General features: G+C 46.0%; 1 protein-coding gene across 1 annotated transcript; it reads left to right on the plus strand.

Annotated features, from left to right (window-relative positions):
* The first annotated feature begins 906 nt into the window (after positions 1–906).
* On the plus strand, positions 907–9,260 carry WNT9B (Wnt family member 9B). The gene is made up of 3 exons (XM_074562151.1): positions 907–1,156; positions 7,264–7,529; positions 8,784–9,260. Exons 1-3 carry the CDS (start codon positions 1,081–1,083, stop codon positions 9,258–9,260), a joined length of 819 nt encoding a protein of 272 aa, XP_074418252.1. The 5' UTR covers positions 907–1,080.
* The last annotated feature ends 13,885 nt before the right edge of the window (positions 9,261–23,145 follow it).

Here is a 23,145-nt window from a genome sequence, read left to right on the forward strand (position 1 = left end):
TTTTTCCATCAAAAGTTGTGCTTGCTCTGGAAGGGTGATCGTTGATAATGTCTCCTTAGTGGTCTTTCCTAGCTGTGGTTAGTGGTATGGCACCAGTGCGCACAAACCGCTGAAAGGACGTGGTTAGTACTTTACGGAGCTGGCGCAGAGCTGTGACAAACAGTGACGCGCAGCACCACGGAGTAGAACGAATCTCTGTATGTGATGGTGGATGTACTGCGAAGGAAACAAAACTGCAGGGGTGTAGACATGAACTCTTCATGGAGTCGAGAAACTTCCCGCCTGAGGCAGCTGGTGACAACACACCTGCGTTTCTTGTTTGTCCCCACGGTGTTAGTCTCCTACTTTGCCTTGGTGGAGATGGGATGCTAGATCTAATCAATCTGTATTGATTAATCTTCTGAGATGGTCAAGTACGCTGACCAGCAGCTTTTCGAATATCCTTCCCTCTGATGTTTTTTCTTAGAATCACAGAATTGCCCAGGTTGGAAGGGACTTTTAAGATCATTGAGTCCAACCATGAACCTGACACTGACAATTCCACCACTGACCCATGTCCCTCAGCACCACGTCTGCCTGGCTTTTAGATACCTCCAGGGATGGCGACTCCACTACTGCCCTGGGCAGCCTCTTCCAATGCTTGACAACCCTTTCTGTGAAGAATTTTTTCCTAATATCCATCCTAAACCTCCCCTGGCGCAACTTGAGGCCGTTTCCTCTTGTTCTTTTACTTGTTCCTTGGGAAAATAGACCGACCCCCCCTGGCTATCCCCTCCTTTCAGGGAGTTGTAGAGAGCGAGAAGAGAAGATCTCCCCTTAATCTCCTTTTCTCCAGGCTGAACAACCCTAGCTCCCTCAGCCATCTTCCATAACTCACTGTTTTTTCCGCTTTCTTTCAGCTTGACTGGGAAAGAAGCTCTGACCCACTTCCCATCCCTGGGACCCTCCACAAACGCTGCCCAGGGGAAGGTCCACGTGAAGCAGTGTGACTTGCTGAAGCTGTCCCGCAAGCAGAAGAGGCTTTGCCGGAGGGAGCCTGGCTTGGCAGAGACCTTGCGGGATGCCATCCGGCTTGGGATCATGGAGTGCCAGTACCAGTTTCGCAGCGAGCGCTGGAACTGCAGCCTGGAAGGACGGACCAGCCTGCTGAAGCGAGGTACAAGGTAGTCTTTTGTTTGCAGTACCAAATCTTGCTCAGTGCCGAGCTCCCGGATTATTAAATTCAATTGATCATTAAATATCAAATTAAGAAAAGCGGGGCAGTGACCAGGGAGTGCAGAGATCATCTGTTTTGCCTCGGAATGAGACCTGTGCAATTTTTTTGCCACAAAATATGCCTTATCCTCATTTTTCATGCGCCGTTTGTCACAAATTGAAAAGCAGAAGGAAGTTCACGTCCTTGACTTGTGGATTTTTGTCCGAGACCAGAGTTTCCTAGACTGACCATCTTCCTTGGCTGTCAATCAAGAATGATGCTGTGAAAAATAAAGGGTTAGTGCCTTATGTCAAGGGACTTATTAAGAAAATGCTCTTTTTAGCTCTTTTGATATTTTGGTATGTAAATCTCTGTTGTTCTCAGATACAGAATTTAATCCTAATACACTGTTTGAAAAAGCTATTTATCAGCCTTAAGTCATTTCAGTGCATGTTTACAAATATCTCCTCAGACTCTTTCATGTGTATTCGGAGTTTCTGCAGAAGTTCACACAGAGTGGGCAGAAGAGCCACTGGCTTCTGCTTCACAGAAAGCTTTAGAGGAAGAAAATGTCCTCTAAGTTCTGTATTTGAGGTAGGAGGGAGCATAATAAATCCTTTACATTATAAGAGCTTGGGGAAAATAGAATAAAGATAGACCCTGAAACTGTCTTAATAAAAGCTCCCAGAGCATGCTCATACACTCTGCTGAACCTATCCTCATCCAAACAATGCCTGACCTGCCTGTTACCGAGTTTCAGCCCTTTGATAATGTTTAGTAGCATCTACTAAGTTTCAGTCTTCAGTATTACTGAGTTTCAGTCCTTTGATAATGTTTAGTAAGTTAAGGTCTTAAAAAAGGGGGCTGAATAAGCCAATATTAACTTTGATGAAATAAAAATGTTAATTTTTTTTTTAAATGGGATTGAAACTTTCTAACATTTCCATTAAAAATTATCAAATTGTGTTAAAGTAAATATTAAGTTAATATTTTAGTAACCCAGCAGATACAAGATCAGATTTACTTCATTGCAAGGCTCCATTGTGCATTTTTTAGCACACTGTGGAAGAAGCTGTTTGTGATCATTTTTAGTGACTTTCTGACATCTGTACCTCCATCAACCTCAAAGAACTTGAAAATGACAATTGAATAATCCTCATCTTCAAATAGCTGGAAAACATTTAATTATCTCATGGTGGCATGCCTCAACATTTCCATGGACTCCTGACTGACAAAATAAAATATCACCTGTAATTTAAAACCTGTTTTGGCAGATGAGGATAAGTGTTTGAAAACTTTTATTACACAATCTTAAGGATCAAATGATGATTTAATACAGAAAAGTATGCTATATACATCTCCTATATGAGAGGACAGTTGGCTGGAAGCAATGAGTAGTTCTCATTTTCCTTTTATTTGCAAATAGATTAGTTTCTTTCACAAAGAACATGAACATTTTCAGCTGCCACTTTTGATCTGTTTCTCACATATTCCTACTGCTGTTTTGTTGCTGCCTTGGAAATTGCTGGTCAGACAAAGGACTATGCTCCTTTCACCCAAGTAGTGATGAAGAGTTTTAGAAACGATTAAATAGTTTTATATTGCCGTAGTCCTAGAGAAAATGTAAAGAAAAATGCACTCTTTTTATCAGTCTTTAATGGTCTTATGAGTGCAAGAGGGGAAAAAAGATTATGTCCCAGTGAGATCGTTCAATTTTGTAATAGGTGAAAAGCCACGCTTAATTTGCAGTGACAACTGAAAAACTGCTATGACTGATCGGGATCACCTATGCGGTTCCTGCTTCGACACACGCCAGCTTTTTTCTTGTATTTGCATAGTTTTAGTAAGTAAAAAAAAAACAAAACAAAAATGCCAAGGGCTTTCTGGTTTTTGAAATGCCAGGTTTATTTTCGCAGTCTGCACCATTTGTTGTTTTGCATTGACACTCCTCTGGATACAACTGGGAAACTCCTTCTGCGTAACCTACAATCCTTCTATGACTATTGCAGTCACTTATGGTGGCTGTTACTCTGCACTGATCCATGCAAAATCCTTCTGCATTCCTTCTCCACTTCTTGAAGAAAAATCTATGAAAAGGGGTAGATTGAAAAGTATTCTGGACAGACATTTCAAGCCACCTTGTTGCACAGCGACAGTTGTTGTCTTTATAAAAGGTTTGTAAAGCCATGGTGATCTTTCAGTTTCCAAGGTGTGCCATAGAGACAGCCAATTGCACTGGAGGTGAGGTACGCAGTAGTTCAACTCAAACAATGTGGTGATTTAGGGAAAATAAATACCTATAGCAAAGACAGCTCAGATCCAGACACTCAGAAAAATCCTTCTTGAGAAAGGAGCACTCTAGAATCCTCCCCTCCATCAATCCATTCCATGTTGGTCAGATTCTTTGACCTTCAAGCAGTGGTTTCATTGATGTCATGAGGAATCTAGGAATGGTGCAGCACAGGAGCAGTGGCTCAGAGATGTAGAATTTCCAAACCGGAGATTTTAAAAATACAGTTGGACAAACCCTGAGCAAATTTATCTTGCGTTGGAGCTAGCCCTGCTGTGAGCAGGAGGTCGTACAAAAGACCTTGAGACATCTTTCCATCCTAAATCTTTGTACAATGCTGTATCTTTCTGGTCTGCTCTTTTTTGTTTGCTTGTTTGGTTGGTTTTTTTTGTTTGGGTTTTTTCCCCACAGAGATGTCTCTTCCGCTTGCTCTGAAATGCTCCCACTATCTTTATTGTAGCATTGAAAAATCTTTGACTTTGAGCATCTTTCCTTTGGCAGAATCACCACATGGCTAAACTCCTCCTATTATAGATTTCCTTGTGGTCTAGAACACACCACACCACAGAACAGTGTCTTGCTGTTGCAGCAAACGTTTTTCTGTATTTATAGGCTGCTGAGCTAAGAAATAATTCCAAAGAGCTCAGGGGAGGACTTGGACAAGTGCAAGGATGCACGTTGGGGTTGTTCAGTCTGGAGAAAAGAAGGTTCCGAGGAGACCTTATAGTGGCATACCAGTATCTTAAGGGGGCCTACAAGAAAGCTGGGGAGGGACTTTTTAGGATGTCGGGTAATGGTAGGACTAGAGGGAATGGATTAAAACTAGAGATGGGTTGATTCAGACTGGACGTTAGGAAGAAGTTCTTCACCATAAGGGTGGTGAGCCCCTGGCCCAGGTTGCCCAGAGCAGCTGTGGCTGCTCCATCCCTGGAAGTTTTTAAGGCCAGGCTGGATGGGGCTCTGAGAAACCTGGTCTGGTGGGAGGTGTCCCTGCCCAGGGCAGGGGGGTTGGGACTAGGTGATCTTTGAGGTCCCTTCCAACCCTGACAATTCTGTGATTCTATGATAAGGACCTACGAGGGGAAGCTGGCTTGCTTCAACATCTTGAAATTCAACTCTGTGATGGATATTTGCACCAAACTGACTACTGCCCAGCAAAGACGTGCATTTAGATGTTCCCCCTTGCACCGAGTGTTTAAGATTTCATTTAGTCACTTGCAACACAGTCAATGGGGTCAAGAGAGTGGCTCATGCCTAAACCAGACCCTGAGAGCCTGGGCATCTGCTCAGGCCCCACTGGCTCTTGTCACAAGAGCTCCATTGACATAGCGGGAGGATGGATAACCAGGACACGTGGAGAAATCTGTATTTAGATCTTCTCAAATCATGCTTGTTGGAGCTGATTGCTGCTCATTTGTGCTATGTCCCACTGAAAATCCAGCTTCAACAGCTGCTGTATTGCTGGTTGTTATTCTACAAGGGCTTAAGGACCATTCAGCTTTTCCTTTACTCCTTGATTTGTGAATTAAACAATTAAACAGACGGTGGTCAGTGTCTTATGACAAAGTAGAAGGAATCATCTTAGACTTCTCAAACAAGCATTTGGGAGCCTGGTGACACTGGACCTTTGCCATAAAAGGAGGTGGGAGGGGGGAGAAGAAGGAGACGATTTGAAAGTATGCTCGTTATCTTCAGTTACTGCTGTCTGCAGTGGCCTGACCACAAGCAATGGTCTCTGATTTCAAGTGGGTTGAGATCTGGCCAGCACTTATGTGGAGTGCCACAGAAGAAACCAAACCATCACTGGTCAGAAATAGCAGAAGCAGTGTGGTATTCCACAAAGTCAGATTTAGCAGGGTATGTGGAGCTGACTGGTACTGCTAGCTTTATATGGTATGGGAAAGTGTTTTGAAAATGTTCTCCTCTCTTCTGGTATCAGTATGCCAGATAGGATATTGGGAATCTTGCAAGCATTTGGAGAAAGCTACTGGAATTATTTTTCAGATTTAGAATATCAAACATATTTTACCCTCTCTTTGCCCCTTCTTTTGGGTTAGCCACTGGGTGAAAATGTGTGAGTCACATGTTGCTATCTGTAATCTGTCTTGACTGCGTCGCATGTCAGCTTTTCCAAAGCTTTTGACAGATTTGGTGACATTTTTTCATTATTCTTCCAGTGGCCTGAGAGATTTTATAGAGCATCATCAACAAGAGAGTTTAGTTGCAAGTTACTTGTCCCAGTGATACAGCAACTAAAACAGCGAGGTAGGAAGCAGTTTGTTGATCAATCTCCTTGACTTCCTCCTCATTTTCTTGACTCTTTCATCCACATCCATACTGATGCTAGATCTTTCCTCTAAAATTCTGTAATTCCAATGAACTCTTATGATGTCTGCCTTCCATTTGCTAATGCAGCATCTCCATTATCTTGATGATTAGTCAATTTTTCATTCTTCTCTCTGATATCCCTCTTCTATCAGAAGGACTCTTTTTCCTGTTCTCTGGTCAGATTTATGGTGACCTCACCCAGATCTCGGCAGTCAATGGTCTGATCTATTATTACAGCTGGATAGAAATTCTTTGAGGGAACAGAATGATGGAAAGATTTGAGGTTGGACTGGGTTAATTCTAGAGCTCCCTTCCAACCTCTGCTCAGAGCAGGGCTAACTGCAAGACTAGATCAGGTCTCTGTGGTTCTCTCTGTCTTCCATTTTTGGGGGGAACAAACTTTTTCCTTCTGATATGGAAGGAAATTTTGAATTTTCGAATGTGGAATATTTGTTTGCTTCATTGTGTTTCCTTCCATGCATTGTACAAGTGCTCTATTTATTATAAACAGCAATTTTTCTATTTTGGCCAATCTTACCCATTCCTGCACTCTGAGCTCCTGATCAGTTGTCTGTCTTTCTCTTCCTTGCCCTACTTCCTAAATTGTGGACTTGTTAAACAATTTCCCATTAATAGTTTTGTTTTCTGCCAATAAACTCTGGAGGAAATATTAAGATTTTCACCTGGATTAAACAGGAGAGGAGGAAAGTAATCAAAACAAAGTATTTTGGGATTTAGGTCAGATTTGTGTGAATCAGTGTTGATGTGTTGTGTGAATCAGTTGTGTGAATCAGTCAGTGTTGTGTGAATCAGTTGTGTGATGTGAATCAGCCATATCAACATACCCATTCCTCTCTGATCCCACATCTTCACATTGAAGACATGATGTTCTTCAGCATGGAGCATTTCCCATTCAAACTACATGTGATCCTTCCATTTGAAATACTACTACTGTGACAACCCAGTCCCACTTAAACACATTTTTAAACAACAGGTCAGATTTTTAAAATATTTTTTCAGTCTCTACTAAATATTTCCTGATTTCAAGCCACAGAATGATTTTGGTTGACGGCTTCTATTCACACCTATCAGCTCTGTGGTGAGGATGAGGACAAATGGAGTTTCATGATTGTCGCTTTTTGCAGTTGAATATTTTCCCAGGGCTGTTTGGCTGTTGCCACCCATCCCTTGATTCATGAGTGGTCTCCTGTCTCCATATTGAATTGGTCACAGCCACCAGGTGAGCCGGGGGTGTTACTCCACCTCAAACCTGATATTGAGATTGTCTGCTAGGAACAGTGTGCAGGTAATGGAAGAGTTTCGTCTCTTTGTATTTCCAAGTTTTTGACTTGGGTTTAGTTCACGGACAGCCAGGAGAGCCAGTGAGGTGGATGAACACCTTATTTTGCCTTTCCTGCTCCTACCCTCTCCTAATCCTTCTCCTGTGCAGGTTTTAAGGAAACTGCCTTCCTCTATGCAGTGTCTTCTGCAGCTCTCACCCACTCCTTGGCCAGAGCGTGTAGTGCTGGGCGCATGGAGCGCTGCACCTGCGATGACTCCCCAGACCTGGAGAACCGCAAGGCCTGGCAATGGGGTGTTTGTGGAGACAACCTCAAATACAGCACCAAGTTCCTGAAAAAATTCTTGGGTCAGAAGAGGATTGGCAAAGACCTGCGGGCCAAGGTTGACATCCACAACACCAACGTTGGCATCAAGGTGAGGAGCTGCATCAGCAGGCCCAGAAAGAAGTTAGGACTCAATGCAAGTCTTCTAACCAAGGCTGTTTGTGAAAGGGGTGTTCACTGCCCCTACTCACAAACCAGACCTGTTTACCTGTGTGTTGTGGACCTTATGGTACTGAGCGCTCCCTGGAAAGACTCCTGAACTCTGGTGTGAGGAGCTGCATGTTTGGAGTGTCAGAGTAGCATCCTGTATCCTCTGGTGGTATCAGAGGTGGAGTGACAGTAATAGGCAGCACAGTAACAGCTGTAAAACTCCCTGGCTGAATTACTCCATGGGTTGCGCCGTGGACACAGGGAGTTTTGAGAACAGTGAGATCTTCAGAGGTTGTGTGACATGTGAAGTAGATTAAGAGTTGACACTCTTGAGATCATTATGAGTCTGCTGGCAATTTGCTATGGACCTAGTCATGTCACAAGTTTGGGTCAGGGAGACCATTAGATCAAGCATTTTGACCTGCATGTTACAGGCTACTGACATATCACTCTCTTGATTTGAATCTACCAAAGGGAATCCACTATGCTGGAGATACTCAGTTTCATGGTTGACTATTGCTGCTATTCCAAATAGACTTAGTAAAAATTTATTCAGTACTCAGCATTCGGCCATATGTCCTCGTTCAGGCTTGCTGCTCTCTGTCTCACCAGTCAACTCTGTAGCCATTCCTCTGTTTTGTTTGTTTGGTTTTTTTTAGTTTCTCCTCCATAAAATAGGAATAATACCAATAAAACTGAAGTAGGGAACTGGGGTTGTTCAGCCTGGAGAAAAGGATGCTCAGGGGTGACTCTACAGCTCACTCTCTACAGCTCCCTGAAAGGAGGGGACAGCCAGGGGGGGTCAGTCTCTTCTCCCAAGGAACAGGCGATGGGACAAGAGGAAACGGCCTCAAGTTGCACCAGGGGAGGTTTAGGATGGATATTAGGAAAAAATTCTTCACTGAAGGGGTTATCAAGCATTGGAAGAGGCTGCCCAGGGAAGTGGTGCAATCACCATCCCTGGAGGGATTTAAAAGCCGGGCAGACGTGGTGCTGAGGGACATGGGTTAGTGGTGGACTTGGCAGTGTTGGGTTGATGGTTGGACTCAATGATCGTAAAGGTCTTTTCCAACTTAAAAGATTCTATGATTCTAAGTACTTCCAGGCTGTCTGCAATCATCTGAGGTGTTACCTATACCCAGAACTAGGCTCATGGTCCTGGCAGATAATGACTACCACTTCTCTTCCTTATCAGGCTGTGAAAAATGGTCTCAAAACGACATGCAAGTGCCATGGTGTCTCCGGCTCATGTGCTGTCCGGACATGCTGGAAGCAGCTTTCACCTTTCCACGAGATTGGACGACTGCTGAAGCTGCGCTACGATGATGCCGTCAAGGTCTTCAGCACCACCAATGACGCAGTGGGACACTCAGAGCTGGCTGGCCCACAGAGACACAGCCATTCCTCCAAGCACCCCGCTTCGCCCCGCTCTACCGACCTGGTGTATGTGGAAGACTCCCCCAGCTTTTGTCGTCCCAGCAAATACTCCCTGGGAACTGCTGGGAGGACCTGCTCTCGGGAAGGCAACTGTGACAGCATGTGCTGCGGACGAGGCTATAACACCCAGAGCCGGCTGGTTACCTTCTCTTGCCACTGCCAGGTGCAGTGGTGTTGCTATGTTGAGTGCCAGCAGTGCATGCAGGAAGAGGTGGTCTACAGCTGCAAGCAGTAAAGTAGGTGCTAGAGGGTCAAGGCAAGTCCTAGAGTACGAGAAAGCAGTAGGGAGAGAGAGAGAGAGAGAGACTCTCTCTCTGTGGGGTGAGGGCAAAGGCAAGCACCAAAGATGTCCGGTGCTCCTATTATCTCATTGTTGAGATCCTCTGATCTGGGGAGAGCCCCTGTTTGAGGGGTGAAAACCAGAGGTTTTGTCAGGTATCAGATCAGGAGGGAGGGAGAGAGAGTGGGGGGAATGTGGGGACAGCCGAAACACTGGAGCAGTCAAAAATAGCTCTCTTGAGCTAAAACTTGTACTCACGTCTGCAGGAATATCCCCTTCCTCCATCCCTCACTTGCACTTATGTAAACGCGTTGGGGTGATGACATTGAAATACCGAGGGCTTTCGCCCTGGTTCCTGGAGAGAAGAGAAGGGACCGGGGAGGCAACTCACTGGAGACTGGATCCTGAAGTAGCAGGGACAGCCGAGTTCCTGCACCCAGGCAAAATGACTTTGGCAGCAGGGGATTTTCACTGCTGTTCTCTGGGAGCTGGTTAAATCCTTCCTGCTTTGAACTCAAAGGCACACTGTTGAGTAGTCTCATCTTGATGTAAGAATTGTGCCTCAGAAATACCAGTTTACAAACAAATGGACCTCATGTCCATCATCTCCCATGTCTATGGTTTGGACGTTAGACTCCAAGTGCATTTTAACCATGTTTTAGCCTTTCTGTACACAGGAGACCTGGAATTGCCTTTGTTACGGTGCACGTATCACAGGAGCTCAGCTGAAGTTACCCCTCTGCAGCATGCTGCCACTCAAGGGGCTATTTTATGGTGGTGGATCCGGGGTGATGGTGCCAATTATGCACCTCCTTTTTTTTTTTGACCTCAATCAAACTTTCAGTCGCCTTTTTGTCTTACGTGTGTCTCACGTCTTTGCCCTGGTGCCCAAAATGCATCACGTCCCACAGTTCTGCCCTGTGCCAATGACAGGTAGAATTTCTAAAGGGGAATTAGGAACCACAGGAACTGGGGCATTCTTACAAAATTTGCAAGTCAGGAGCGACAATCTCTGCACTGACGTTAGATGTGTCTAGACAATGCAGGCACCTAGCATGAGAAGCTGACCTGGGGGAAAGACAGTCCGTCACAGAGCTGTGATCCCCTGACTCTGAGCCATGTTATTCTAGTTGACTTGAAGTTGGACAGAACAGAAACAGCCTGTTTTGTTTTTTTCTTTGGTTGTGTTTTAAAAAGCAGCCTTGGGAACGGCAGTGAGGCAGTCCCTGACCCGGCCACCAGGTACACAGAGGGGTGTAGCATCCCATGTCCGGGTGTTGAGCTGTATTACAGGATTTGGCAGTGTGTTTGCTGGATCCAGGACACTCTCTGGTTAATCTTGCAGCAGCGGCTGGAGCATTTCTACTGTGAGAAGCTCTGGAGGACCCCTGAGATAACAAAGCTGCTGTATTTACTCAGTTTTGGTAATGGCTATAAAACATCAAGCAGGATGCTGTTGTGGAGACGGTCTGGTTGGGCTGAAAAGAATATGTATATCCTTAAGCTCAGATCAAAATTCATTGGCAATGTAATGGGTGAAGGTGCTGGTTTGGGTTGTTTTGATGGACTGATCCAGAGGCTGAACTGGTCAAGCTTTCAATGTGACTGAGGTCTCCTGACGAGTGCTGAGATCCCACCGGCATGCTCCAGCTCCAGAGTGTGGATCTGCTGAGGTCAGGCAGCTCATCCGTTCATTTACATACACTTTGAATCATTACTTTGCAATGATGAGTGTGTACTCACACTCTCTTTATCTTGACCTTGTTGCCCTTTGCTTTTTACAACTATTTTTGATTTCTGCTTCATAAAACGATGGAAAAGAACTGCGTCAGAGCAGATCTAGCTGTTAACTGGCTGTTTAGAGGCCACTAACAGCTTCCCTTTGGCTAGCTACAGGGCTTTTTATGGGCTTATTCCTTTTTATCCTTCTTCTGGCTCAAGTTGACTTGAACTGAATTAAAGTGCTTATGACAGACATAATACTGCAAATTGGGTTAATTTGCCTTTTTTTTTTTTTACCTCCTAAATACCAGCAAAATTAATATTGGGCAGACCATTATTTGCATGTTGCTTTTAATCTTTTGGGAGTTGGAACCTTCCCACGAGTCTCAATGTCAAGCACTCAATGAAAAAACATTCCGATGAGTTAAAATTGTTACGAACAGGCATCATAGGTGAAGCAACAAAGGAATTAGCTCTGCTCTGCACGATTGATCCCAAGCCACCTGCCCCACTGACCTCCTGGCTTGTCCAGCATTGGAGAAGGAGTACCATGTCCCAGGAGGATTCCATGGGGATCCCATGCCATTGCGTGGAGTGTTCTCATTTAATCAGGGACTGGGACTCGGTGGGAAGAGAGGGGAAGCACAGCTTTGGGAAGCAAGTGGCAGAGACACCACTCTGTCCTCTTGCTTTTATCAAAGCTGCACTTCTCAGTTGTCCACCGGACAGTAAATTCTGGGCATGCACCATCCATTCTCCACACCCAGAAGTCACAATTTGAGGGCAGCTAGGATGCTCCTAGGTGGTGGAAAGTGTTCTTGATTGTCTCGTTTCTTTTTATGTCCTCTTCGGGCTGATGTTGACGGAGTTAACTAAGGGGGTTTGAGCAGACACACCGCTGCAGGTTGGGATTCATGCATTGTGCAGATCAGGCAACAGGACTTGCACAAGGTCACTGCAGGCAAGAACTCAGGATAGAAATGTTTTCCAATGGCTTAGTAAATTCTGTCTCCAGCTTTGCCATAAAGTTGTTTGAGGAAGAAAGAACACTTCTGTAACCTCCTGGTTATTTGGGTCAGTGTCACCTGCTGACGGCTGCATCCCAGCAAGGGGTTATGAATCCGCTCTCTTGTTTCTTAAAAGAGCAGGCTGTTTATGTCACTTTGGGCGCTAGGGCTTCTCTTAAGAATTGTCTGTTCACCGAACTCCAAGTGACCCTGCTGAGCAGCGCTGTGTTTGACTCTTGCAGCAGGAACTGTCAGGCTGCACGCTGGGAACAGGTCTACCCCTGCCCTCCAAACCCAATGGGGACCTGTTGGAGAAGTTCTACCACCCATCTTGCACATATGTGAAAAATCTGTTTTCTCCCCTCCCCAGTGGCTCCAGTAACAGCTTGGCTGAGGTGGCTGTTGGGTGACAGGCTTAACAGGAGTATTCCTGGACCTGGCTGGTCTTTGTATTTGGGGTACCCTCCAGGTACCTTCAGACTGCGCTCATTTCAAAGTGAAGCTTTTTGTCTTGCTCAAACTTACTCTTCTATATCCTGTAAAAAAAGAGAGGAGAAAAACACACAAGAACAGACATGTAGGTAAGTCTTTTAGTCTTCGCCGATGACCTGGTCCTCCTCTGCCGTGACCGTGGAAGGAAATACATGTTACTAACACCGTTCATTTTCCTGTCAGGAACATTTCAAATCTGTAGGCTAGTTCTCCTGTCCTAAATGCCAGCCTGGCTTCCACACAGCAAAAGGTGTTATTTTAATAATATCCTTTATCTGGGTCCAAATGTTGCAATGCTTCGAGTGGTAGATGAATGCATTTTGGAGGCATGTTAGGTGTTTTGCACAACAGACTCAAAACCAAGACCAGAAGGACAGTAAGGTGATTATTTAGTCAGCGAGGAATATCGTCAGACTAGTAGAACTTGCAGCTTCGGTTATTTGTGTCCTTTGCATCTGAAACGCTGATGTCAGTGGGAACTGAAGATAGGTTTGTGGCAAGGGGACTAGAGACCTTTACTCAGGCAACTAGATCAAGCCCCTTCAGTGTGGGTGTTTTGGACTGGGTTGGTCCTTTGGCACAAGGCAAAGGAGACACATTGCCTTTCAGGCAAAGAAGACACATTTAAGGCAGAACTGGATACTGCTTCGCAGCACTTGAAAAATAACTTCTTTTTTGTGTGCGTTGTTGTATGGGCATTCGTGCTTTTGAGGTGGTGTCACCTTGCCACTGAAAACACTGGTGTCTGTGAAATGTGCAAGGTTTACCTCTAGCAATGGAGGTTTTTAGCAGTGATCTGTGTTACTGTTTGAGCTATGATCTGTTGAAACCGGCAGCATCTATGCCATACCATGTTTTTGTCCAGTCTTACTGCCAGCAACTATGAGGTGGAGCTGCCCTTTGTCTTGAGTGTTGGGTTAGCACAGTCCCATGGGGACCTCAAAAGAATTTTATTGAAGTCAAAGAATAAAGTGAACAAAGTAAATGGAAAGGTGAGGTTGTGCCTAGAAGTCCTGGCACCACACAGGAATCGTTGAACAAGAACTGGACAAAAAGATACTTCAGGGGAAGATTAAGTACTGTTTTTTCATGTACCAAAGTGGGCTTTTGCACCTGGAGCTCCCTGCCCTGCATGGCCCAGAGCTGCTTGAGAAATGGAGAATATGGAGAAGGTCTGAGGAAAAGACGGTTCATTTTCTGGTGTCCTTGGGGTGAGTTTGGACTCAGTGGAATGTGGAGGTTTGGAATTTGACTGAAGTAAATTTTGGTTGTGAGCTGTTAAGCCAAGTCTGGCCAAGGAAGTCTGATGTCCTCTGGCTTTGCTCTGCAAGACTATGTCAGCCCCTCCCTGTCACAGATTAAAAGCTTTCTGTTCAACCCTGCCAGCCAGAACAGGCAGCCTCTTGGTCTGGCAATCAAATGATGAAAACTGATGGGAAATAAATAATTTAAAATGCCCCATATGAGGTCTGGGGACAAGGCTTGAGCATATTTTGAGTTTGAAGCAATGTTGATATCACTCCTTTTGGTATCCTTCAATACTAAGCCTTTTAGAAATGGTGCTATGGATAAGGGAGTGAAAAAGTTTGCTTGAGGCAAATGGCTTGTTTTTCCTTTTTTTTTTTTTCCCATTCCATTATCCAGGGCTGTTTTATCACCCAAACTTGAGGTAAATTGGGTTAATATTCAGAAATGTGATTTACTTCAACTAACGGCAATGCACCACCTTTGTGTGACCAGGAATCAAAACTTGGGTCTGTTTGCCATTCAGTATTCTTAGACTTGAGCTGTATTTTCTTCAAGAATCAAGACTGAGCATCGTCTTGAGCAAAGCTCTTCCGCCACCTCCTGGAGATAGGGGATGTGAAAACCTGGGCCTCCATTTACAACCACTGTAAATCCAGTGGATGTGCCGCCTCTTTGGTTCTATGTGTAAAGAAGTTACTGGAATGACCATCTGGAGATATAAGGGCATCACACTTAAGTCTTTACATGGAAATCTTTTCAGCAGCAAAGGTGAAAGCTTACGCCCTGGCTATTAAAAAACTCTTTCCCAGGTGCAAACATACCTCAACGTGACTATTGATGGTAAAAATCTGAGCTGCACATGCTTTCCTGTATAGTTTTTTGATTCAAGATGAATCCTTTCCTCTGTACCTAAGATCCAGGTAGCCCGAGAACAGTGATAGCTCTAATACTGCTACTGGGCTGCGATCCTCACTACCCACACAAGGGTTACTCTGCAGACGCAGGTTACTCCCTGTCCCTGTGTGTAGTTCCTAATCCAGTTTTTATTGCCTCTCACGGTGTGTTGTGGTGCTGGGTTTGGTAGTAGTGGATCCATCATGCTTATTGCAGGAGGGAAATAACAATCCACCAGAAAAGTTTTAGTGAAGTGTATAAAGTTCTGGTGTGGATGGACCCCCACCATCCCCAAGCGAAGAGCCGAACCTGCTTGGAAAGAAATCCTCTACCGGGAGGCCGCCCCATGAAATAAATGATTAGACACCAGTAATTCCTTGAGACTTAACGAGGGACCCACGCAGCGCTGTTGCTGTGACGGATGGGCAGTGCAATGCTGGGGTCAAGGGTGCTTTATTAGATCAGGCCGTGTAAGGGCCGTGTAAGCCAAGAAACACTAATGAGCAGAGTAACACACCCCAGTCACGCAACCGCCACTTCTACACCCCCAGACACCATGTGTAAGACTGGAAGGCCAATTTGCGACAATACAATATGTCACTTGGAAAAAAAAGGTAAACGGCTGTGCTTTAAGGGAAACAAAACATTTGTCTACCTCAAGTTGTACAACTTTTGTGACAAAAAATTATCAATGTTATTTATATTTATGTATCCTTTAGAAAGAAAATGGTGCTATGGGTTTTAAGTTGCGTTTCAGTCCTGCTTGTACCTTGTCCTAATTTTTGTATAATCCCTTTGATTAAGACGTGTATTTGTGTAGCTGGCTGTGTTGTCCAGTATCACACTAGTGTCTGCACTGCTGGTGTTCTTGTCAGTCAATAAATACCAGTTGTTTTCTAAGAATGTACATTTCTGCCTTTCAAGGGACATTGGACATTCCTCCATTGGCACATTGATGTTATTCCTTTAGTTTTCCTTTATCTGCACCCTCTCCAGAAGATAACTAGAAATCAGAGAATCACAGAATCACAGAATAGTTCGTGTTGGAAGGGACTGAAAAGCCCACCCAGTGCCACCCCCTGCCCTGGGCAGGGACACCTCCCGCCAGCCCAGGTTGCTCCAAGCCCCGTCCAACCTGGCCTTGAACCCCTCCAGGGATGGGGCAGCCACAGCTTCTCTGGGCAAGCTGGGCCAGGGGCTCACCACCCTCACCGCAAAAAATTTCTTCCCAATATCTCACCTAAATCTCCCCTCTTTCAGTTTGAAGCCATTCCCCCTTGTCCTATCACTATGTGCCCTTGTAAAACATCCCTCTCCAGCTTTCTTGTCGGCTCCCGTCGTAGACTGGAAGGCCACTGTAAGGTCTCCAGGAGCCTTCTCTTCTCCAGGCTGAACAACCCCAACTGTCTCAGCCTACCTTCATAGCAGAGGTGCTCCAGCCCTTTGATCATCTTCGTGGCCTTCTCTGGACTTGCTCCAACAGGTCCATGTCCTTCTTGTGCTGAGGACTCCAAAGCTGGAAGCAGTACTCCAGGTGAGGTCTCATGAGAGTGGAGTAGAGGGGCAGAATCCCCTCCCTTGACCTGCTCTCCACACTTCTTTTGATGCAGCCCAGGATATGGTTGGCCTTCTGGGCTCCAAGCGCACATTTCCTGCTCATGTTGAGCTTCTCAATGTCCATTTCTGCCCACCCAACAGTAAGGGTTGCCCAGGTGGGCTGAGCTCAGGTATGTTTGTGGTAAAGAAATATGACACTAGTGAGCCAAATCCCATCAGGAACACGTCAGTGGCATATTTCCTGTAGCAGCAAAACAAACTGGATGCTTGTGTACTTGGTTGCTCTGCTCTGCTCTGCTGCTGGTGTCTCTGTGGTAGCCGTTTGGATGTTTGTGGAACTTGGCAACTGGGTGTATGCAGTTGGTGCAAAAGTTTCTCAGCCTGAAAGACTGTGGGTGCCCTGTGGTCCTCGGACTCTCCCTGGAGAGACAAGGGCGGTGGTCTGAGGGAAGCCTGTGGACATGTAGAGGAACACCAGATCATACTTTTTGCAGGGAGGGATGATGGAGCTGGAGGGATGATGGAGCTGGCCTTGTCCTGCAGTGATGATACTAGACCACTGTCTCTTCTTGCCCTTCAGCTTGGGCATGTGGGAGCTGCCAGCTCCAGCCGTCCTGAGCTATGGCGGAGAGTGACCAGGTGATCCCAAACAGCTCCCCCAGACCCTGGTCTGGCACCAGGCCACCACAGCATGGTGGCACCTCATCACATTGTGGTGCTCAACAGCGACCACACAATGTCAGAGGAAGGGCCATGGCCACAGGCTGTGTCTGATGCACATGCCAAGCTACGCCCCACAGGAAGCATGGTTAACTGCGGTGTCCAGCGCTCAGCACACTCCATAGCCAGTGTGTGCAACTGCCCAGGCCCAGCACGACCCAGAGCTGCCAATCGTGGGCCACAACAGAGCCACTTCACACTGTGGTTTGCTTTCTGGTTGGGATCTTGTTGCCCCATCCCTCTTTGCCCGCTACCAGCGAACTCTGCTCTTGAACATCACTTCTGAGTTTCAATTCTGGCCACTTAGAATTGCCCAGCCCTAAGGTCCACACAAAGCTGTCCAGCTCCTTGACGTGCACTGAGCTGAAATACTGTTCAGAGCAGTTGGTTTCTCCCGGGTAAAGCATGGCAGTGCACTGGGGAGGATAAATAATTCAAGATGCTCATGGGTCCTCTCCCAAGGGCCCTAACCAAGCAAGCACTTTTCCTGAGATCATCTTTTCCTGGGCTAACTGTGATTTGAGGTATTCGTTTTCTCTGTCCGATTGAGCGTACACAGAGTGGAGGGGTTGTGCCTGCACTGGGTGGGTGCAATGAAACCTCCGCGTGCTGCTTGCTCCTGTCGCGTTGGGATTAAAATGTCATGGGAAAGAGCTTCTGGCAAATGAGGCAAAGAGGATGCCTGCTCATTTGTGCGGCCACGCTGAAAATCCCCCGCCTTGCTGGATGGAGGAAAGCTCAATATCCCAATACCCATCCTAAACCTCCCCTGGTGCAACTTGAGGACATTTCTGCTTGTCCTGTCGCCTGTTACTTGAGACAAGAGACCGACCCCCACCTGATACTCCCCATTTCCTATCAAGGTGCATATTTTCCCCCTGAACTTACATTTCTCTGCTGTTTTTTAACCCAGTGTCACAAACATTTTCCAAAGCATTTTGGAGATTCTTCTCCTTGTTGCCTCAGTAGAATATCAGGTCTGCAAATCTTGATGCCTCGGATCTATGAGATATTATTGGAGATATTGTCAATATTTGTTGGTAAAACATTTTGGATGTAGAAATAAGTCCCAAGATGACATGGGAAAGGTCCCTTCCAAATGGTATGTTAAAACTCCTCAGCTGCTAGCCCTGCTTTAGAGACCTTGCAGAATCAAGATATACTACCTACGGGGATGCTTTTAATTGAATGTGCAACAGGGCACTTAGGTTTTGGCACCTTTGCTCTATCTGCTGTCAACTGCTTTCCTATATCACTAGAGGCAGCTGGGAATTGATATTAGATGTTAGATCCTCAGCCCAGCATGTGTTGAGCTATAAGACATTTGCTTTAGCGCCAGGTGCAGTATCATTTCTAGAGGCATGTGTGTGCTCACATTTCAGCTGCTTTGCACCTCGATAGACCCCTGCTTATGTAGAGAAATTTTAGATGTCTATGCAAAACTGTTTAACAGCTTTGTTCCCGCACCCCTACCCCAAGTCACCTCCCCAGCTACACACACTGCCCCAGGTGTGTGCTCTTGGGGGTTTTGCAGGTCTCCTGTCTGACCCTGATAGGTCTGGTGACACCTCTCTGTATGGACAGGATGAAGAAGCTGACCAAGACAGACAATGTTATGTGCTGCTGAAATGTCCCCAGGAGGAGGTCTTCTTGGATTCAGCTCTTACCTATTCCATCAGTTGTTCCTCTGAGTCACCTGTTGGCCCTTGGAAGGGCTCTGCTGTGAATCTAAGCTTCCCTGATCCTCTTGTAGAGACACAAATCCATGCTCTGTGATTGCCTCAATACCACTTTCTTCTTGACTGCTCCCTGACCCTATTTGCTGGCTTTCCTCCAGCGTCCCTTACCTCACTTTGCTTTTTATCCAGTTTCTGTTCCCTCCCCCCACCCCTGATTCAACCCAGATTCTTTACCCTTCCCTCTGTGCTGCTCTTGCCAAAACCCTCTTCCATTTCTCCATCCCCTCTCGCTTTTAGTAAGAAAGCTATTCATGGCATTGCACCGCCCCAGGCAAGCTCCAGTGCAAACATACCTTGGGAGCATGGGGGCATGGCTGGGGTTAGCAGGGTGAGCAGGGCCAAACCCAGCCATACCTTGCAGCAGGCTGCTCAACCACGCGGGTAAAAGACGTATTACATGTGGAAAGGGAGAATGGTGGTTGGTCTCCCAGCTCCCTGTGTGGCTACAGGTATGGTTTATGCTCATCTGCAGGGCACTTCTCGCCAGCTTTTGGGTCTTGTGCTTGTCCCGAGAAGAGCCGTCAGCAGGGTGTGAGCTGGAGTACTCATATGGTCACTCCAGTTCCCGTCAGAAAGCCACCCGGTCTCTGAGAGCTGTGAGATGTAAAAAAGTACTTGTTCCCTTTCATGTATCTCAGTTACAGTCCAAAATCATGGCTTCTTTTGATTTTCCTCTCTCTCTTTCAATTCTGGGGTGAGTTCCCCTGGTTTTTAATCCTTTTACCCCTCCCAGGTGTACAACGGAAAGGAGGAAATGGAGGAAATGAGAAAGAGCAGCAAGAACACGACTGCGAAACTGTAGCATCACCCAGGTATGGGCACAAGTGACCCACAGGAGCGCAGACCCCAGGAGACAAGTGCAGATGAGGTGGGAAGCCCTTTCCCAACCGCGTTTGCCAACAGATGCTTGCCTGGTTGCCTGGACAAGCCCAGCAGCATGGAAGACAGAGAAATAAAGATCAGCAGGTTGTGGCTGTTGTGCTACTGACTTGGGAGAGGGGGAGAATGATCCCCTCCCCTCCAAAAACACCCTGAGGTCACCTGAAACCAGCACACTTTTATTAAAAATAATAATAATAAAAAAATTATCTCCTTAAACATGGTTTCCCCTCCTCCGTGCTGAGCTGCTCTGCATCTCGCCCTCGTGCCCAGGGGCTCCGAGAGCCACAGCCCGCGCAGGTGTTGTGGAGGACGGAGGGCTCTTCTCCCACCCTGGCTGCAGAAAGGACAGGGGAATTGCCGAAGGGGGAGGGTGACACACATCAGGAACCAGAGCTGCCAGCATTGCGTCTCACGTTTCCTCCCGCCCGGGCTGTGGAAAGAGCTGGGTCAGGTTTGAACAGGAGGTTTAGTCTGTGGCTCATAGCCCAAGGTCAAATGAGATTTCTGCAAGACAGACAGTGGCATGTCGTATTAGGTTGTTTTTACAGCGATAACCCAACGCCCTCCCCAGCCCTCAGCCCCCGGCATCCAAGCAAAGGTTTTTGGGGAGACAGAGCAGCATGGCCATCCTCTCCTCCGACGCACGACTCCAACATCGTCTTTCTGGCTCTGCTGTTGATGTGGCTGTGGGCCCCATGCCCTCAACTATCATGTTTTGGGCAGCGCAGTACAAAGGTGCCCAGGCTTCCAGAGGTTAATGTAACACAAGCATTAATTGCCATTAACATAGTAAGTAAGGGCATGCACATTCCCAGGGAAGTTTTGGAGTATGAGTCTGAATTCCAGATGAAGGAGTGATGCTGTCCCTCTGTGTAGAGGCAGAATTCAGTCTGACCTAAGAGCATGCTGGGGCTTGGGAAGAGTGATGAACAGTATAGAAACACTTGTTCCTGAGCTATCTTCCACCGCCATTGAGTTTATTCCATCATTTCAATGGGAATTCATGTAAACTTCCAAAAAGCTCAGCTTCTAGAGTGACCAAAGAGGTTTTGATTGGGAAAGATGACCACCTTCAGAGCATCACCCATCAGCCGTCAGTCTGCTGTGAGCCAGCTCCCCAGCCTGTCCGTGAGGTGCAATTTTCCAACCTCATCTCCCCTGAAAGTTTAACTCTGGCTGGTCTGGCTTGGCTGCAGGGTCCATGGTGTCATCTCCTTATGATCCCACAAGGCCACTCCTGAGAAGATAAAGCCTGTCACACAGTCGCTTACAAACTTGTGGCTGGTCGGGATACTACTCTGGCTGCATTGCTAATCCCAAGGGATGAATTTGGTTGTTTAAAAAGCAAACAAATGTAAAAAAAGAAAGATATAGATTCTAAAGCGTGAGACTGAAGAGGTTTGTACCGACTGGAGGCTGTTCCTTAATTCTGCTGTACCTCAATTTCTGCTTCTTTGATACGAAGAGAAGTAAATGAATACTGACTCACTTCTCATAGATTGAAATAATTCTCTACTAATAAATTCTGAATGCAGTAATTCCACACCCTCTTAGAAGCCAGAGTTGCAGACCAGTGATGTGATGACGCAGTTATGCTCAACTGCAACAATTAGCTCCTTCCTATCCCTTTGGTTTCTACGCAAGAAGTTAATGTCTTTTTGTAGTGACTGGGCCAAACAAATCTCAGTTGTGAAGTTACAAGGAATCAGCTAGGAAGCTTGGAGTCATTAGCAATGATGTTTAACAAATCTTGGGTTACTGGAGAAGCTATAGGGAGCAGGGGAAAAAGTTCTGTTGAATTGTGGACTGGTTTCATTGATGCCCAGAGAATGATGGAAAAGCTGACATGAGATGTAATATAAGTCTGTCTAGCTTCAGCTGCAAACTGCTAACTCACATTGCCCATTACCTATTAGAATAAACAGATATCTGTTCTTGGAATTCTCTTCCTTCCATGTCTGCCGTTTATCTCTCTCTTTGATAAATTAGGTAGGATATGCTTCTCTTTTCTAGGTATGAAGGATACTTTCCATATCTAGAGTCATCCATTTTATGTAGTGACAGAATATGTTCAGTTTTTAAAATCCAAAATAATTATTGCCCATTCTGAATTAATATAAATGAGAGTCACAAAGCAATTGCAAGGGAATTATTCTCTAATAGGGATGTTCAGAGAGGGGTTTGCTCCTGGCACGGGAGCAAACATGATGGTGATTGAACTAGTGCAAATTATTCAGTTGCAGAAGACCTAAATAATCTTGTGTGATCAAACCCAGAAGCCAGGTTTAAAGAATACTCTGGATTAGACTGGAACTAAGCTTATTTAAATAGCATGGCTGGGACTCACGCAAACACTGTGCGGACCCTTCAATACGGGCTTCTCGACTAGGTCCCCAGCAGAGAGGCAGGCACTTCTTGAACTCAGCTCCCTTATTTCTCCATCGACTGTAAAAAGTACTTGGGAGTGGGTTTTATCAAAGCACACGGGTGTGTAGAGTGTGGAGGGTGAGTCCCTCTCCAGCCGCAGTGTTGCAATGTTCATCCCCTTTCTCACCGTGGAGTGCACCATGCAGGTGCCTCACTCGGCATTTCTCAGCTCTGCTTCTAGCGGAATCATCACCAAACGATACAGTGATGGCACAACCTGCTACTGAAGCCAGCAGGACACACAGAACCTAAAACTACGCCCAGGAGAGCACTGTTAGGAATAGGGCCCTGTACTGGTAAAAATCTTATATTTTGAAAAAAGAGTGCCTGCCCCGCTTTTTCCCCTGCATCAGTGATCCGATCAAAGCATTCAGACTAGGCTCTGAAGAAAAGCAGATGCTGGGAGTGGGGGTGCTTCAACACCGGGTGGTCTTGTATCTCCGTTCCTACAGTTGCCTTTGGGGACTGCTGTGGTGTCCTCTGGGCGAGAGGCTCTGCAGCCCATCCGCGGTGCCCAGAGCTACCTGGGAGCCCCCTCCCAACACCATCTCTGAGCAATCTGCTCTGCTCAGCCTCTTCTTCCCTGATTAATAATGTTGCTGTCAGTTTGGATTACAGACCTCTACTTTCTTTGTCTCAGCTTAAAATACTTGTGGTTTCGTATTCTGTCAGAAAAGATATATAAGAGGAGAGCTTTTCTCAAAGTGCAGATGATGATGGAAAAGGAATGTGTTGCTGCAAATTCCTGCAGAAGTCTTTATTGGATTCCTCGTTACTTATCGAAATACAAAAACGTAGGGAGGGAGTGAACAGGATGGGGGGAATGGAGAGCTCATAGGAGCCGCGTATTGTGGGGAAGATAAGACAAGCCTGTGGCTTGAACAGAGATAACAGGGAAAGAGTTTCTACAGTTATCTAGGCAATTTCTTTCATTGTCCTGGTAGGGGAAAAAAAAAACAACCACCCACCACCCAAAACAAAACTGAATGCCCAACTGAAGTTGATTTTATGGAAATTTAAGTGCCTTGCTTCTTACTGCAGTTGTGACAGGAAGAAATTTCCTGTGGCTGGTTGACTGGACATGGTCCTTCCCACGTCGCAGAGATCCTCATCAGCTTCTACTGGAGGAACGTCTTTTTTTCAGCCCTGACT

The sequence above is a fragment of the Larus michahellis genome, chromosome 18 (assembly GCF_964199755.1).
Source record: "Larus michahellis chromosome 18, bLarMic1.1, whole genome shotgun sequence".
Lineage (NCBI taxonomy): Eukaryota > Metazoa > Chordata > Aves > Charadriiformes > Laridae > Larus > Larus michahellis.

Coding starts and splice junctions, on each gene's coding strand:
- WNT9B (XM_074562151.1), top strand. CDS start 1,081: ATGGAGTGCCAGTACCAGTTTCGCAGCGAGCGCTGGAACTGCAGCCTG. Junction 1,157..7,263: donor GACCAGCCTGCTGAAGCGAG/GTACAAGGTAGT, acceptor TCTCCTGTGCAG/GTTTTAAGGAAACTGCCTTC. Junction 7,530..8,783: donor ACACCAACGTTGGCATCAAG/GTGAGGAGCTGC, acceptor CTTCCTTATCAG/GCTGTGAAAAATGGTCTCAA.